At 47.3% G+C, this 17,197-nt stretch overlaps 1 protein-coding gene across 1 annotated transcript in view; it reads left to right on the top strand.

Annotated features, from left to right (window-relative positions):
• Nucleotides 1–17,197, top strand: part of LOC105908534 (leucine-rich repeat transmembrane neuronal protein 4) — a 90,030-nt gene that overhangs the window by 3,137 nt on the left and 69,696 nt on the right. The window contains exon 2 of the mRNA XM_031577911.2: nt 3,658–5,216. Within this exon, the coding sequence (XP_031433771.1) occupies nt 3,658–5,216 (1,559 nt within the window). The remainder of the gene's footprint in view (nt 1–3,657; nt 5,217–17,197) is intronic.

Here is a 17,197-nt window from a genome sequence, read left to right as displayed (position 1 = left end):
GCACGGAAGCCACCCACAGGATGAGTGATTGGTTGTGATGGATTGAAGGCTTCCAGATTTATTTGAAGGGCAATCATACTGATGTTTATTTCTGACACTCGGTATTTACACCCATAAATGAATTCTCCTGGGAATGAAAATGATTTATCTCTTCTGCAAATGTCTGCACACAGACACATTCACAACTGATTACCTTTGCATTTTTCAATGCTTTACATTGAGATGTTTGAGTGTGTGTGTTGGTCCTATAAACTACTTTATAAGGTTTTATATGGGTTAACTGAATTTAAACTGCTCCATGAGCATTGCACGAAAAAAATATAACTTGGCTATGCCATCAGGCCAAGAATGGTTTACATGCCAAAAGCTGAATTAGTCTGAATGGGCTACATATAATGTGCAGGAGAGGAATGCTGTGCACTGAAAGCCTCTGGCTTGTCGTGCCTCCAGAAGTGTAAATAACCTGTCCACAATGGACCACAAAAATAATGACTTCCCCAAAACACACACATCTGACTGTGAGTGGTCCTATTCTTCCCCTGTTGCTCTGACACAAAGCAAACATGCCGCGGTGCGAGCGAGGCAGGGAGTGCAAGCATCAGAGAGGCATGTAAATAAAAGTGCTTTGGCAAGCTGGAGCCCATTTGGATTATAATTTGTGCCTAATAGAATGGCCCAGGCGTGCCGGTGGGGAGGGGGAGTGCTGCCGCTCTCGGCCGCTGGCCAGGAGTATTGTCTGAGAGCCGGCCGCTGATGGCCTGCTACTGTAGCCCCGGCTGCCAGCACCATCAAACACACGGCAGATAACAGCTCTGTCCTGCTGCCGCCGCCGCTACCACTGCTGTTTATAATGGAGAACCAGAGGCTGGTCAGGGGTTTGTACCGCAGAACCAGAGACTGGTCAGGGTCTGGGAACAAACAACCAGAGGAACACTGGGTAGGCTAAAACTGACCGGTCCTTTGTGGTTTGAAGCAGGTTTGTACTACACTATGTGTGATTTTCATTTAGGAAAGACACAGCACAAATACAGACAATATACAGTCTCTCCCTTATAAAGTAAGTAACATTTATTTGTATGGCGCTTTTCACAGACACAACAAGTGCTTTACAAGAGCAAGTACAAAATCTAAAAGACTTGGCGCATACAGGTTAGCCAAACCCCTTTCTAAACAGATATGTCTTTAGCTGCCTTTTAAAAGAGTCCACAGAACCAGCAAACCTTAGAGGCAGAGCGCGGGTGCGTGGGACAGACAGTAAATGTACCTTATTTGACCTAAGAGAGCGAGCTGCTGAGTGAGGGTGAAGTAGATCAGGCACATATGCAGCAGCCTGTCCATGCAGTGCTCTGAGCACAAGCTAGAGTTTGAAACTGAATTCTAAATGCAACAGGGAGCCAGTGAAGAGATATGCGTAGAGGGGTAATGTGAGATCGTCTGCTTGACCTAGTAAGGAGTCTTGCAGTTATGAATTGCCTGCGGACAATCAAGAGCAGACATACTAAGTGAGGAGTACATTTCAGTAGTCGATACGCGATGAGATAAAGGCACACGTAAGCATCTCCAGCTCTGTGTTTGAAACTACAGATCTCATTTTACTGATATTTCTTAAGTGAAAAAAAAAACCAGGATCTGCGCTCAGTTCAACATGGGTGTTGAGCGACTAGGACTGACTGAAATATAACCACTACATTTTGCAAGTTGGAGTGGGTAGCAGATGAAAGAGGCCCAATTTTGCTTGATCATGGGGGCAACATTTTCAGCAGCAACAATCAGAACCTCTTACCAGCATTTAGCTGCAAGAAATGTTCCGCCGTCCAGCGTTTAGACAATCTAGGAGCCTAGACAACCTATAACTCTCAACTTAAAAGCGGAGTCTGATAACATGCAAATATATTATATAAATAAATATGTGTTTATAATCTGTCCCTGTGGCAACAGATATAAACCGAATAGCAGGGAAGAAACACATACTGAGCACGAGCAAAATTCAGTTCCTTTGCTGAATGCTGACCTTTCACCATGAGGACAAGGTGAATCGCTCATTATTCAGGCCATGTGAGTTATAATCCCCTTCTATACTGAGAAGGTGTCATGTATGGCTGAAGACAATATCTCCACAAGGCAAAGCATTTCGGCAACTGCTAGATGTTATATGACCGATGCTAAAAAATGACTTCAGATTATAATTATTTTATTGGAGATTAGAAATGGGAAATTATTCAATATATGAAATTCATAGAGGTAAGATGATGATAAAACTCTGGTATTGTATGTTAGCACCAAGCAGCTAGAACATAGTATTTGCAGTACAGTATACATCAGTTGTGCCTTGAAAAATAGATACACGCACACAAGGACACATAAGGCTGCTCTATACACATACTCACACACGCACACGCACACACACTCACACTCACACTCGCACACACGCACGGACACCCACACACATAAACCTCCATATGGAATCCGCAGATGCCTGGCAACAAACACAATAGTTCTATTAGTTAACATATGCTCTATGTTGTTATTGAACCTTCTTATCAAAAGAGTTGGCAAAGTCGTTTCTAAAGTGAAAGAGAATGATTGAACTATCGGTATTTATTAAATACAGTGCAGATTTAACCTGAATAATAGATCACAAAAGCATCTCTAGTAAAAACAAAATGTGTCTTTCAGATGAGACCTTCATACGTCTGTGCTTTTATGCAAGACATATTTCAAACCGTACATTCCATACAGGTTACCATGTATTTCTTTTATATTCTCACCATAGAAAACAAAAGTTTGTTCTCTGTAAGAAGTCATGTAACTGGCATGTATTGTAATCGTTGTTAATGATTTATATGAATAATTGCACTTTTATTTAATTGAATTCCACAGGGCTGCTAGGGCTCTGACTGGTGCGATTAAACTGGGTTGGGTGGGGGGCTGAAAGCCGTGATTCACTCAGGTTCTTTTAAGCGTTGGGCTCCGCTTCAGTGCAGAGTGGAGAGATGCTAAATTGATACGCCTCCAGATTTGTGTACGGAGGCGTGTCGGTGTGAATGCTGATGTGCTGGCTACCAGCCGGCCTTTTATGAGTCCTCCTGTGTTTTCCTGCGGGACTCGGAGTGGGCCACGCACTGCTGACGGGGACAGCTGGAACATGCCCTTGTGAGGGGGGGGGGGGGGGGGGGGTTAGGGGGTTTAAACCAAATTACAAACACATCCTCATCCCTCCCCTTGCCTGCCTTCCTTACTCCCCAGACCTGCTTTCTTGCTTGTGCGAGCGGAGTTGAGTGGTTGGGGTTGAGCGGTTAATTGATGTACATGTTTATAATTAGGAGTGGATCAGCCTTGCTCATCCAGCATAACTGATCAGATGTGACAGAAGCCGACTCTGCCCCAGACCCACGCCAGATTGGGGCCATATCTGGCCCAGACTCCGCTGTCCTCTGGATAGGTTCCAGCTGTAGCTTTTTGGATGGGGGGGGTTCTAGCTTTTATTCAATAAGACAGTGAGGATATGATAGGCCAGAATTGAACCTGGGTTATTGTGGACACTAGGTGGCGCTGTGTTGCGGCTCCCCTCCTCTCCTGTTGTAGCTATTGCTATTTCTAAATTGCCGTCCCCTCTGCTCTCTCTCTCTCTTTGTGTGTGTGTGTGTGTGTTAATAGGCTCTGCCATGCGGCGCCGGTGGTTCATGGTGCCTCTGCTGGTGCAGGCGTGGCTTTCGGCGCTGCCATGCCTCGCCGAGCGCCCGTGTCCCAAGAGCTGCCGCTGCGACGGCAAGATCGTCTACTGCGAGTCCAGCGCTTTCCGCGATGTCCCCAAGAACCTGTCGGGCGGCTGCCAAGGCCTGTCCCTGCGCTACAACAGCCTGGCCAGCCTGAGAGCAGGCCAGTTTGTGGGCCTGAACCAGCTAATCTGGCTCTACCTGGATCACAACTACATCTCCAGTGTGGATGCCCGCGCCTTTCAAGGTATCCGCCGGCTCAAGGAGCTCATCCTCAGCTCCAACAAGATCACCATGCTGCACAACACCACTTTCCATCTGGTGCCGAACCTGCGCAATCTGGACCTGTCTTACAACAAGCTGCAGGCTCTGCAGCCAGGCCAGTTTCAGGGCCTGCGCAAGCTGCTTAGCCTCCACATGCGCTCCAACTCCCTGAAGAACATCCCTGTGCGCCTCTTCCAGGACTGCCGCAACCTGGAGTTCCTGGACCTGGGCTACAACCGCCTCCGCAGCATCACCCGCAACGCCTTCTCGGGCCTGGTGAAACTCACCGAGCTGCACTTGGAACACAACCAATTCTCCAAGATCAACTTCTCGCTGTTCCCACGCCTGTATAACCTGCGTGCGCTCTACCTGCAGTGGAACCGGATACGCTCCATGAACCAGGGGCTGACGTGGACCTGGACCTCCCTGCAGAAGATGGATCTTTCCGGCAACGAGCTGCTGGAGATTGACCCCGAGGTGTACCAGTGGATGCCTAACTTGCACACGCTCAACCTGGACTCCAACAAGCTGGTGAACATCTCCCAGGAGGCGGTGTCCAACTGGGTGTCTGTCACCACTATCGGCCTGGCCGGCAACATGTGGGACTGCGGCCCCGTGGTCTGCCCCCTGATGGCTTGGCTGAGGAACCTCAAGGGCAACAAGGAGATCACCATGATCTGCGCCTCCCCGAAGGAACAGCAGGGTGAGAAGGTCATGGAGGCCGTGGAGTCCAAAGGTGTCTGCAAGCTCGCCCCGACCACCCCCACCAGCACCCCGGCCACCGCCTTCAGGACCCCTGCTGAGACTGAGCCTCGCCCTTACACCCCCTCCCTCACTTCTGGCCATGGGAAGAAGGTAGAGGGGACCCCCTGGGGGATGGCCACTCCGTTCCCCCCCACCCAGGTGTCTCCCCCCCATCCCGAGCAGGACCTGGAGCCGGTGTCCTTCCACAAGATCGTGGCGGGCAGCGTGGCGCTCTTCCTGTCTGTGGCCATGATCCTGCTGGTGATCTACGTGTCATGGAAGCGCTACCCCAGCAGCGTAAAGCAGCTGCAGGAGAACTCTGCGTCTGCGCGCAAGCGGCGGAAAAAGGCCCGCGAGACGGAGAGCACGCTCAGCTCGCCGCTGCAGGAGTACTATGTGGACTACAAGCCCACGGGCGCCGAGGCCACCGACGTGCTGGTCAACGGCACTGGCCCTTGTGCCTACTCTGTCTCCGGCTCGCGCGAGTGCGAGGTAAGATACACTCCTCTGCACCGCCACTCTGCTTAATTAAAACACACACACACACACACACACACAATTAACACACACACTGACAAACACATACACTTTCTAAAACGCACACACACACTAGCACACATAAACTCAGACAAACTAAAACACACACACACACACACACACACACACACACACACACACAGCCTTCTTCAGGGCTTCTGATGCTTTTTAGGAGAACACATGTGATGGTAATCTCAGTCCCCACACACAGGCCTGCTGGCTGGCTGTAATTTTCCATGTAGGATGGAATGCTGATAAGATGCTCAGGATATCCAGTGTGAGGTTTTAGGGCACTTACATTATCTGCTATGTTCTCTGGCATTATGCAGCTTTTCTATGTACAAGACATCACTTCCTGTTCATCCAGCTCTTCATTATTCTCCTTTCTTTGCCAGTGAAAGGAGGAAGGGGTCATAGTGACAATACACGTGTTGCATACCAACAGCAGCGAGCTCCCCCTGTGCCAGATAGCCGTATATGGGAATAGTTTGCAGCATTGAAATAAGTGACAGTGTTATTCTTCATGAATTCTGAGAGTTCTTTTCATGTGTGTGATTGCCCATTTATTCTCTTCCAAAATGGCCCATTGATTTATTTTTTTTCCCACTCTCAGTAGCGAGCTCGTCAATGCGGCTGCTTGTACATAAGCCCGGCCAATTTCAGCACAATAGCCAGCAGCATCTCGCTGAGCTCTGAGCGTTTGAATTCCACGGGGCTTTTTTAGACGGTCCAAAGCAGCTCGGGGTAGCTGCCCTCATGACAGCGTGCTCTCTGTCTTGCATGGGGTACAAATGACCACATGGCTGAGTTTGTGTATCCATCTGTCAACAGATGGATAGATAGATGGATAAATGGATAGATCAATGGATCGATCAATAGATAGATAATCAAATAGATCAATCAGGAAAGATAAGTGGAAAGATAGAGAGATATGGGTCCTACCTGTAGTTAGCACAGTAAAAGACCTGTATGATTTATGTCCAGCAAAAGAGTGTGTTTGTGAGTGTGGAGGAGATGAGGAAGCTGTGGTTTGGTGCTTTGGCTAGCTCTTATTCCCTACCCACTTGCATAATGTTACATTATTGGCACAGCCACACAATTAGGCAGGTGCTTGAACTATGGTCGTTTAGTGAAAACGGTGCTGAGACTAAAGAGGGGAACGCTGACAGTGGATGCAGTAGATGTTCTCTTTGGAAGCCCACAGGTATGCTGCCTCATGCTGGATATTGTGTCTTTGAATAGTGTCTGCTGTTCTCCATGAGAGGACACCTTGCTAAGCGGTGATGACACACTTCAGCTTGGCTTTGAGTGCCTGTTGTTTTCCTTGCGTGTAATTGGGGCCTCGGCTTCTTTTGAGTACGTCTTGAAAGTGTGTGTGTGTGTGAGTGTGTGTGTGTCTGTCTTTATGTGTATGTGTGTGTGTGTTGAGCTTGTGAAAGTGTGTGTCACAAACGGTGCCTGCTGCCTGAGGGGGTTTCATTCTGCAATAGGCGTCTCAAGAACATGTGGGCTGTCACCAGTGTGTATGTGTACGTGTATGTGTGTGTGGGTGTGTGTGTCTTGAGTTTGATGGGTGTGTGCATCAGGTCAGAATGTTAATTGCTTATACAATGAACAACATGTCAAGCTGAAAGACGTGTGCCAGGGGCAAAAAAATAGAAAAACAAAAGTAGTAATAAAAATGTTCTGCTGTCTAATATACGTAAGATGGCTGAGAGTCTACGGTTAGGCGCGCAGGGGACTTCAAACACTCACGCGTGCATAAGAATACCATCCTGTTAATCCTGTCTCGTACACTCTTCCACTCTCCCCCTTCAGCTCTCGATGCTTCGTTTGATCCGCGCTTAATGAGCCCGTTAGATCACCAATACAGCGATCACACTACCTGGCTACGGAGCGCGGAGTGTTGCTACCTCTTTTACTTCTTAAACAGAAACACCTCATTCCTTTGCCTCTATCCCTTGGCCTTTTTGTTCTACTGCTGTTCTTCATGTCCAGATCTTTTGATTCTCGCCCCAGCCTTAGTCGAGAGCTTTGTTCCTTCCCTCGCACAACCGCACCCTTCATTAAACTAAAACAGCTCTCCGCTCTCTGAGTTCTAGTTGTGAGAGCCCTTTGATGCTCTCAGGTGCACACAAGATGTCTGTTCTTGTTCTGTCCCAAACTAGTATGTTGTTGGCATATTGTGCAGTCTTTTATCATATACAGCACAGGTTGTATGCTACATTTGAACCCATGAAAGACTGAACTGCTGTGATATCTGCGTTTGCAGTAACGTCAGTCCTGGTGTGTGTGTGTTCCTGTTTAACTGTGAATTCACTGTGGACTGCCTGTGATATAGTGTCAGTAGTATTGGTGTTTGTCTTTGGCCATGACGTTGGTCTATGTTGGCTGTTGCTGTAGCAGTAGAATTGGTTTTTGTTTTTGGTCTTGCAGTGTGTTCGTCATACTGTGGACAGGCTGGCATAGATACGGGTCATCTTAGTTTATTAGAGAACCGAGCTGGCAGAGCTTAGACAGATGCCCCCTGGGGGCACATGGGACAGGCATGAAGGTGGCAGAGGTAGGGGGTAGGTCAGTTCATCAGATCAGGGCAGTGGGCATCTGAAGGAGCCGGACGCGTGGAACAGTCGGCTCGTAACAGCAGGGCTCCCTGGCCGTCAGATGGCTTATCCGTACCCCGCTCCTGCTCTCCCGCTCCCCCGCTCCCGTTCCCCCGCTTGCCCGCCCGTCTGCCCTGTGATCTCCCGCAGCTCAAGGAAGCTTTGTGAGAGAGATCAGAGACCCGCAGGCCGGCGTGGCTCGCTCTGAGACGCGATCGGCAGTCAGAGAGCAGACAACAAAGACTGACAAGAGCAGACGTCCCTCATCAAATGCTCCCGCCTCTCCTCACAGATGAGTTTCTGAGCGCGGCGCAGGAGACGCCGTCCCCTCTCATCGCGCGCCACCATGAGTCATACCGTAGGCCGTGCCAACTCCACGATACGCTCCGCAAGCACTCCGTATGTGGGAGAATGTGTGTGTAGGTGTGTGTGTGTATGTGTGCGTGCCAAGAGAGCATGTGTGTATGAATGTGGATGGATTATGTATATGAGTGTGAGCATGGAGGGAGTGTGTGTATTAATGTGGAAAGAGTGTGTGTTTGTTTGTGAGGGTAGGGAAAACATGTGACAACAAGTGAATATGGAGGGAGAATGTAAATGATCGTGAGTGTGGAGAGTGTGTGTATGAATGTGACAGTGGGGTGTATGAATATGGAGATAGTGTGTATGTGAACATGGAGGGAGTGTATCTAAGTGTGAAGAGTGTGTGTGTGAGAATAGAAAGAGTTTGTGTGTATTGATGGGTTCATCTTGAATGCTAAGGGTTTTTTTTTTTTTTTTTAGATCAGACTCATGCGTAGTGTATTGTGGAGTGTGTATGAGACTGTGTAGTGTGTGCTGGTGTGTGTATGGCTAAGTGTAGTGTCTGCTGGCATGTGTATGAGTGTTTGTTGTTTGTGCTGGAGTGTGTATGAGTGTGTGTAGTGTGTGCCCGGCATGTGTATGAGTGTGTGTTGTGTGGGTGCTGGTGTGTGTAGTGCGTGCCGCGGCATGTGCATGAGCCGTGGATAGTGCGTGTAGTGTGTGCTGGTAAGCGAAGCCCCTCAGTAATGGCTGCGGCGTGTCGGATCTAATGGGCTCTGGCTGCGCCGGCGCGCAGGAAAAAACACGTCATGTCAGATTGATGAGTTCCATCCCCGCACCGCAGATTTAGTATTCGACCTGCATGTCGCACTTACAAGCTGCTTTCATCAAGAGGACACAGACTGGATTCAAACACACATTTGCTATCATTCACGTCCTGCAGTAGCACTGACTCACCTCTCCGACATACACATACTACTGCACGGGCATGCTGAGGGGCAGCCAAGCACTTGGGCTAGCTCTTGGATTGCACACTGGAAATACATACACACAAAAGCAATTTAGTCCTACATGAATAACTGATATACACCACTCATAGACAGACAGAGAAATGGATAGGTAGGCGGACACATAGATAGATAGATAGATAGATAGATAGATAGATAGATTGATAGATAGACAGATAGATAGATAGATAGATAGATTGATAGATAGACAGATAGATAGATAGATAGATTGATAGATAGATAGATAGACAGATAGATAGATGGATAGATAAATAGATAGATAGATAGATAGATAGTTGGTAGGTAGATAGATAGATAGATAGATAGATAGATAGATATGATGATGCTTATTTTTATTTTATTCTATTTTATTGTTTCCACTCCGTTTCCCTTCTAATGTGTCTTGTGTATACAGTGTACACCAACCCAAATGCTTTGGCAATACTGTAGAACGTTATGGTCATGCTAATAAAGCTTATTTTGCATTTGAATTTGAATTTAGATAGATAGATAAATAGATAGATAGATAGATAGATAGAAAGATAGAAAGATAGATAGATAAATAGATAGATGGATGGATCGGAAGATGGATAGATAGGAAATTGTCTTACCTGTATCCAGTTGATGAGAGAGACAGAGAGAGAGAGAGAGTACGGTGAAGTACTCTGCTGCCTCTTTGAGAGGCTCAAATGCCATGACTAGAGCATTTTTCAGCCTCAGACATTACCTACGTCTTATTGATTTGGATTAGCAAAGTAATAAACACTCGTTATCGACAAAACTGACAATAGGCTCATTTAGGATTGATTGGTCCTTGAAACCTGAAGTGTTCCTGAGAGAGTCGAGAACCCTCTCCTTTACTTAACCACTTACACACATCTTTTACTCAACCATGGGAACACAGAAATACACACACACACTCTTTTCTTAGGCATGGACTCACATACATTCTTTACTTAACCATGGACACATACACACACACAGACACTCATCCAGTACTCAACCATGGACAGACACACACACTCACACACACACCACACACACACACACACACACACACACACACACACACACACACACACACACACACACACACACACACATTCAGTACTTAATCATGGGCACACACACACACAAATACATCCTTTACTTAACCAGTGCTATATATCATGAACACACAGAATGTCACACAGTGTTTCCTTTACCAAGGACACACCCCAAATTACAAAACAGCATGTTTTTCTCGAAAAACAATTGGGTCATTTAGCTCCAGTTCTGTCAGTTTCAATTGTACTCGTATGTACTGTGTTTTCTTTGTGTTTGTGGTTAGGTGTGTGTGTGTGTGTGTGTGTGGTTAGGTGTGTGTGTGTGTGCGTTAAAGGTCAGCCTGACCAAGCGTGTGGAGACAAAGGCATTTGCCCTTTATATTTTATCATGTTTTTTCTGTGCATTTTCCTAACATATTGCCTCCACTCATACCTTTCACTCACATGCCCTAGCTACACCGTTTTGGGGAATGGTGTTATCAGGGTATAATCTGGATATTATCTCTTTTGACAGAATCACCAATCAGAGGTCCGACTGAATCATTGTGTGTGTCAGATGTCTAATGTCTAACGTACAGCTAAGAGTAGAGATAGTGCCCTGAATGAAGGTGTACTATTTAGATGTAGAGGTATGGACAGCGGAACCCAGGGCAGGCTCTACCGTTTGTATTGGTTGTGTGGTATTTTAATGAAAACTAATGTCCTCGATTTCAAAGAACATTCTATCAGTGTGTTTAGTAATTATCATCAGATTAACCACATTTCTCTTAACAAATGGATGCATTTGTTGTTTTGACCTGTGCAGATAATGAAAATGGATCTATCAACCCAGTTGGCTAAAGTGCTCGCTCAAGATTAAATTTGGGCTTCAATTTTGGTTATTGGTCGACAACTTGTGCACAACACTGTGCAGACAGAAAAGCGATGACAGACACAGCCCCAGTGAAAAATCAGACACAACATGTCGACAGCCTGAAGAATGTGTGTGTGTGTGTGTGTGTGTGTGTGTGTGTCTGACAGACTATGAGGTGTGTTCCTAGCTCTAGTGGAGTGTCTCCATAGCCAGAAAAGGGATCCAGCCAGGGTCTGGGTCAAATACAATGTCTGTCATTTAACCGTCTTTAACTATTTTGAGTGATTTTTTTCCAATGTTCCCTTTTCAAAGACTTTGTAATATTCGAGTGCTTTTACCTGGCTGATGTTAGAGTGTTAGAGTGCTTCTACCTGGCTGACACATCTACAGTCCAGAGTCTGAAGCAGGTGTGTGGCCCCGGAGCGAGGGGGCACAGCTGTATGTGGTCAGGTGTGTGTCATGCAGAGGACACCTAGGGGAAGAGTGCTATAGAACAAGGGATGAAGACGAAGACCAAAGAGGGGAGAGCAAGCAGGAGATGGAGAGGGAGAGAGAATGAGGGGGGGGGGGGGGGGGGGGGCAGGGTTCGTTGAGCATGGAGGGTGGGAGAGGGAAAAAGAAAGAAAGGAAGGAAGGAAAGAAGGAAATAAGGGAGAAAGAAAGAAAGAGAGTGAGAGAGCAGGAGAGAAAGAATGACGGAGTGAATGAGAGAGAGTGGGGGAGAGCGAGAGAGATAGAGTGAGAGTGAGGGAAGGAGAGAGAGGGCCACAGGCCTGGTCGAACAGAGAGAGAGATAGAGAAAGATGGAAGGCCACTCCGGATGTGACCTGAGAGGCGCAGCCTATTTGATTTAGTGCCAATCACAGTTTTTAATGGCGGAGCGCTGCATCATAATTTATTAGGATTATCATAAACTTGTGCCGGGAGCATCGAGCAAGGGCACTTCAGCCACCCCCTCAAAATGAATTACTACCCACAAACCCCGCCGTCAATATCTCCAGGAGGGGCCGGCCACGGCTGCCTCTGCCTCCCTGTTTTTCCAGCCCCGTACGGTGCTCAGCAGAGCCTTGTCGCCACGGTGCCCACCGGTCCATCGGCCACGGCGCCTGATAAAATATTCCTCTGCTTGGCTGTACCTGTGCCCAGGGCCAGGCCTCTGGGGTGGAGGCAGGGTGAGAGGTCACTGTAGCAACTCTCTGGTGATCAGTGTGGAGAGATGAAAGCACAGAGTCCCCACTCACGGCAAACGTACCCTATCTCTATGCTTTGGAGTTGTACACGACTCCTCAACTAAAGTGCCAGGGAGGTCACAGGGTCGTTTCCTGGGGAACAGTGCTGCGAGCGTGTGTATGACCCTTGACCTCAGCTGGGATAATTGCGGAGATGTGGATGAGAGCAGAGCAGTGAGGGCACCGTGTGTAAGACTTCCTGGAAATGCGGGGAAAATGCAGGGTGTGTGGGAGGAAGCTGATCTGAGCACTCGCAGAACACTGACGCTGTTTTCTTAGCAACCTTGAACTGAACACACACACACACACAAAGATGCTGCTCACCTGACCACACACACTATGGCCACACACACACACACACACACAGATGCTGTTTATCTGACCACACACACACACACACACACACACACCACACACACACACACACACGCACACACACAAAGATGCTGCTCACCTGACCACACACACACACACATGCTGCATGCTACTGACCTGACCACACACACACACACACACAGACATGGCACATAGGCATATATGCATCATGGCACTGACCGGATCACAGAGGCTTTGTGGTGATGGGGGGGGGTCCTGGAGAATGAGTGAGTCTTCAGTTTAGTCAAACAAGGCTTCCCACTGGTCCCAGAGCAGTGCTAAATCAGTGTCTTCACCTGGCCCTGGATCATTTGCTTCCTACAGAAACCTCATCTCTGTAATATGGGAGCGCCTGTGTGTCTGAGCTGCCCAAACACTTACTGACTAACTCACCGCTGACACTCTCTAACACCATCACTTTTCCCAGTGGCCTCATTGATAGTGGCGCCGTTGGCAGTGATTGTAACTATATATGTTTTCCTGCCGTCGAAGGATCAGTGGCTGTGTGCTTTTCTGAACATCTCCCTCCCCTTTGCTTGTGTTGAGGAGTAGCAGGGTGGCCGTTGTCTGTGATGAGTGATGTGTTCTGGTGTGTGGGTGTGTGTGTGTGTGTGTGTGGGGGGGGGGGTGTTAGGGGTCTTGTGTTCTGGTGTGTGTGTGTGTGTGAGTGGGTCTTGTGTTCTGGTGCGTAGTGGGGTGTGTGTGTGTTTGTGTGTGTGTTAGGTGTGTTGTGTTCTGGTGTGTTGTGGGCTGTTGTGTAGGTGTGTGTGTGTCTGTGTGTGTGTTTTCTAGGCGTGATGTGTTCTGATGGTGCACAGTGGGGGGATAAGAGGCAGACTGAAAGCCTAATTAATCCGCCCTTCTTTAATTAGCCTGTGTACCCTCTATTATACGCTTTCCAGTTTGCTCTCTGTCACTCTTTCTCTCCTGCTTGCTATTTCAGACTTCACACACACATATACACAAAAACTCTCTCACTCTTCCTCTCTCTCTCCCTTTCTCTGTCTCTCTCTCTATCTTTCTCTCCCTCTCTCTTTCCCTCCCTCCCTCCATCTCATCTCTCTCTCGCTCTCTGTATCTCTCTCTCTCTTTCTCTCCCTCTGTCTGTGCTGTGTGTGGACACTGGCAATCTGCTGTGCACTGATAAACATGCCCTGCTCCGCTGCTGAGGGTGGCAGAGTGGCACGGGCAGGTGTCTGTGCTGTCAAGGCGTGTCGCCGTGGGCACAGAGCGGCGGAAGACAAAAGCCCAACTGTGGAAGGCTGTTGCGGAGCGGCGCCACGTTCTGACCCAGGATCGTGTGGGCCAAGTGGGACCCTGGAGGAGCCTGGTCAGTGTGTTTCCTGTCTGGCACGGGGCCCTGGACATCACACCCCCCGCCGGCGCTCACATCGATTAGGATCATGTCACGCTGCAGGACACGCCTGACCCAGGGGGAGTGCTGAGGGCTGGCCTCTTTTCACTGCAGCCCACAAGGGAAGCTGCATATGGACTTCCCTCATAGACTTTTCCCCTCCCTCTCTCTCCTATTCTCCCTCCTTCTGTCTCTGGCTCTCTCTCTTTTTCTATCTCTCTATTTCTTTGTCTCTGTGTGAGAGACTATCTGCTCTCTAATGGAGGTACATTTTACTGTCTGTTTGTGCCCGGCAGCTGAGTGAACGTAACATTTGTTGAGTTGTTGACCTGTTTACTAGAGATAGTACCTATCTACTGCAGGTGTTTTTACTAGAGATGGACCATCTACTGCAGGTGTTTTTACTAGAGATGGTGCATCTACTGCAGGTGTTTTACTAACTGAAAGTCTCTGGAGCCTAGTAGCTGGGGTTTTGTAGTTGTGTGTGTGGGACCTGTAGGTGTGTGTGGGTGTGGGTGGAGGGTGGAGTAGTTGTGTGTGTGAGTGTTTCCCATGAATGAGACCCATGTCATCTCCTCAGCCTCCCCCTCTGCAGCTGCTTCAGTCCCAGGCAGCACATCCCATCTTCCGAGGAAAGATGGAGTTTATCTGCTGGGAGTGTGTTGATAGTTGTGATAGTGTACTCATATAGATGTTTGTCTATGCCAGTTCACTGCGTCGGTCTAATAAATGAAGTTCATTTTGTGTCCGAGTGTCGGTCTCTTAAAGATCCATGACTGCTGAGCCACAGGGAACAGGAAGTGTAGAGTAACTCGTAACAGATAATGATAATTAAATGAAGCAAGCTCCCTCCACCTTCCTGCCAATGGCTCCCTGCATGATAAATATCTTCAGGGAAAGTTTTTCTATATTTCTTTTATAAAAGGAACGGAGGTCTATTTGTGTATGAAGGTCATGTCTCCTCCCTACTGTGTTTGGAGCAGGACACAGGCTGTGTCTCCTTCCTTCTCTCCCATCTTCCCTCTGTTCTAATTTCTGACCTGCTGTCACACACAAACACACACACACACACACACACACACACACACACACACCACTGTGTCACACAAACACACACACACGGCTTTGGAGAGGGACATCTGACATTTGGAAAGGACACACAAGTTCACTGTCGCCGGTCCTCTGAAGTGTGTGATGTGGCACGGTTGAGCTGGCCTGGGGGGTGATAAGGTGATCTGAGATGGGAAATAACTGATAAAGCCAGGGGGAACTGAAGCCACAGACTACTATAGACATGCGGATGTGGCAGCTGAGATGGATGGAGACTGAGGGGTGGGAAAAAAAACCAGATGGCTGTATGTTGCGATATTTCTTATTTTGATGTGTTAACAAAACACTTGCTCGAAATATTGGTGCATTTTTTCTGACTCATTCACACACTAATTCATTTCTAAAACTACCCTTCATCTCCTTGTCTGGGGTTTTTAGAGCAGTGTACCATAGAGTGGTACTGGTCATGAAATGCAATTATAACTGACAGCGAAGAAGACTTTTAATCAAAATAGGCCTACAGTTACTGGCTGGGATCAGAGTGTACTTGACATTGTTTTTATTTGGTAAAATAGCATCTGTTTTCTTGTGTTGTGATGTATCAGTATTGTAGGAAAATATTGTGATAATATCGGATTGTGAGTTAACCTGTTATGCCATAGACATGTGTGTGTTTGGGAGCTGAAATATATGTAGACCACAGACTACCATAGATGTGTGTGTATATCTGAGATATATGTAGACCACAGACTACCATAGACGTGTGTGTGTGGGAGCTGAGATATATGTAGACCACAGACTGCCATAGACGTGTGTGTGTGTATAGCTGAGATGTGTGTAGACCACAGACTGTCATAGATGTGTGTGTATAGCTGAGATATATGTAGACCACAGACTGCCATAGACGTGTGTGTGTGTATAGCTGAGATGTGTGTAGACCACAGACTGCCATAGATGTGTGTGTATAGCTGAGATATATGTAGACCACAGACTACCATAGACGTGTGTGTGTGGGAGCTGAGATGTGTGTAGACCACAGACTGTCATAGATGTGTGTGTGTGTATAGCTGAGATGTGTGTAGACCACAGACTGCCATAGATGTGTGCTTGCTGTCAGCTCCTTGTGCATCACACACATCCTGCTCTCTCTGTCTCCTCTGGTGTATGGAAGCTGTCACTGATGTTCTGTCAGTCAGAATTCATTAAAGGTTAATTAACATCAGGCGAGTGCTAGGGCAGGCCTCGGGGTCCTGAGAGAGTTGAAGTCTCTCATACGTCCAGTGTCTTATGTTTGCACAGACACTAATAAGGCTAATTTGGTGATGATAACTGAGCGTGCTTGGTTGTGGACTACAGTGAGTGGTAATCAGTCAGTGGTAAAAACTGTCAGTACATCAGTCATTATCAGTCATAACACACACAGATATATCTGTGTTATATGTGGGATTTGTGAGTATACACTCTATGTCAGGGGTCCCCAACCTTTTTTGCACCACGGACCGGTTTAATGTAGGCATTATTTTCACGGACCGGCAGATAAATACAGCAAAAATAAAATAACGCGACCGGCATAAAAACGAATGTTAAGTGCATGAAAAATACAACTCACCATTGTACTGACTTGTACTTTATCCTATAAAGCAGTGGTTCTCAAAGTATGGGGCGGGGGGCGCGCAATGTCACAGACGGAGAAAAAAAGTTCTTAAGGGCTTAATTTGTGAGAAACCGTGGCGATTGCGTTCATGTCAATTCTACAGACATCCTTAAATAATTATAAAAATAAAAAATATGAGAATATTTTAATCATTAACAATTACGTTTCACATTTAAATTCATGATTCTGAGAGGCATCGTAATGTTCTAAAAAAGCACTACACGAACACTGCAAATGTAACTGAATAAATAAATAAGCATTCAACTCAATCGCGTGGATATAGCCATATTGGAATAGAATGGACACATCTACATTCTGCAACAGTATACCTCCACCTATGCACTGGTGAAGTTAGGTCCGCTTTGACATGATTTTGATCAGTCTGAAGTTGATTTCGCGTTGCTGTGGAGTCTGTGGATGGTGCACACGTCTCTTCAGGCCTTTTCCCCTTTGCAAAGAAGC

The sequence above is a fragment of the Clupea harengus genome, chromosome 12 (genome assembly GCF_900700415.2).
Source record: "Clupea harengus chromosome 12, Ch_v2.0.2, whole genome shotgun sequence".
Taxonomy (NCBI): Eukaryota; Metazoa; Chordata; class Actinopteri; order Clupeiformes; family Clupeidae; genus Clupea; species Clupea harengus.
Note: the sequence above shows the minus strand (reverse complement) of the source record. Positions and strands in the feature narration are given on the sequence as shown.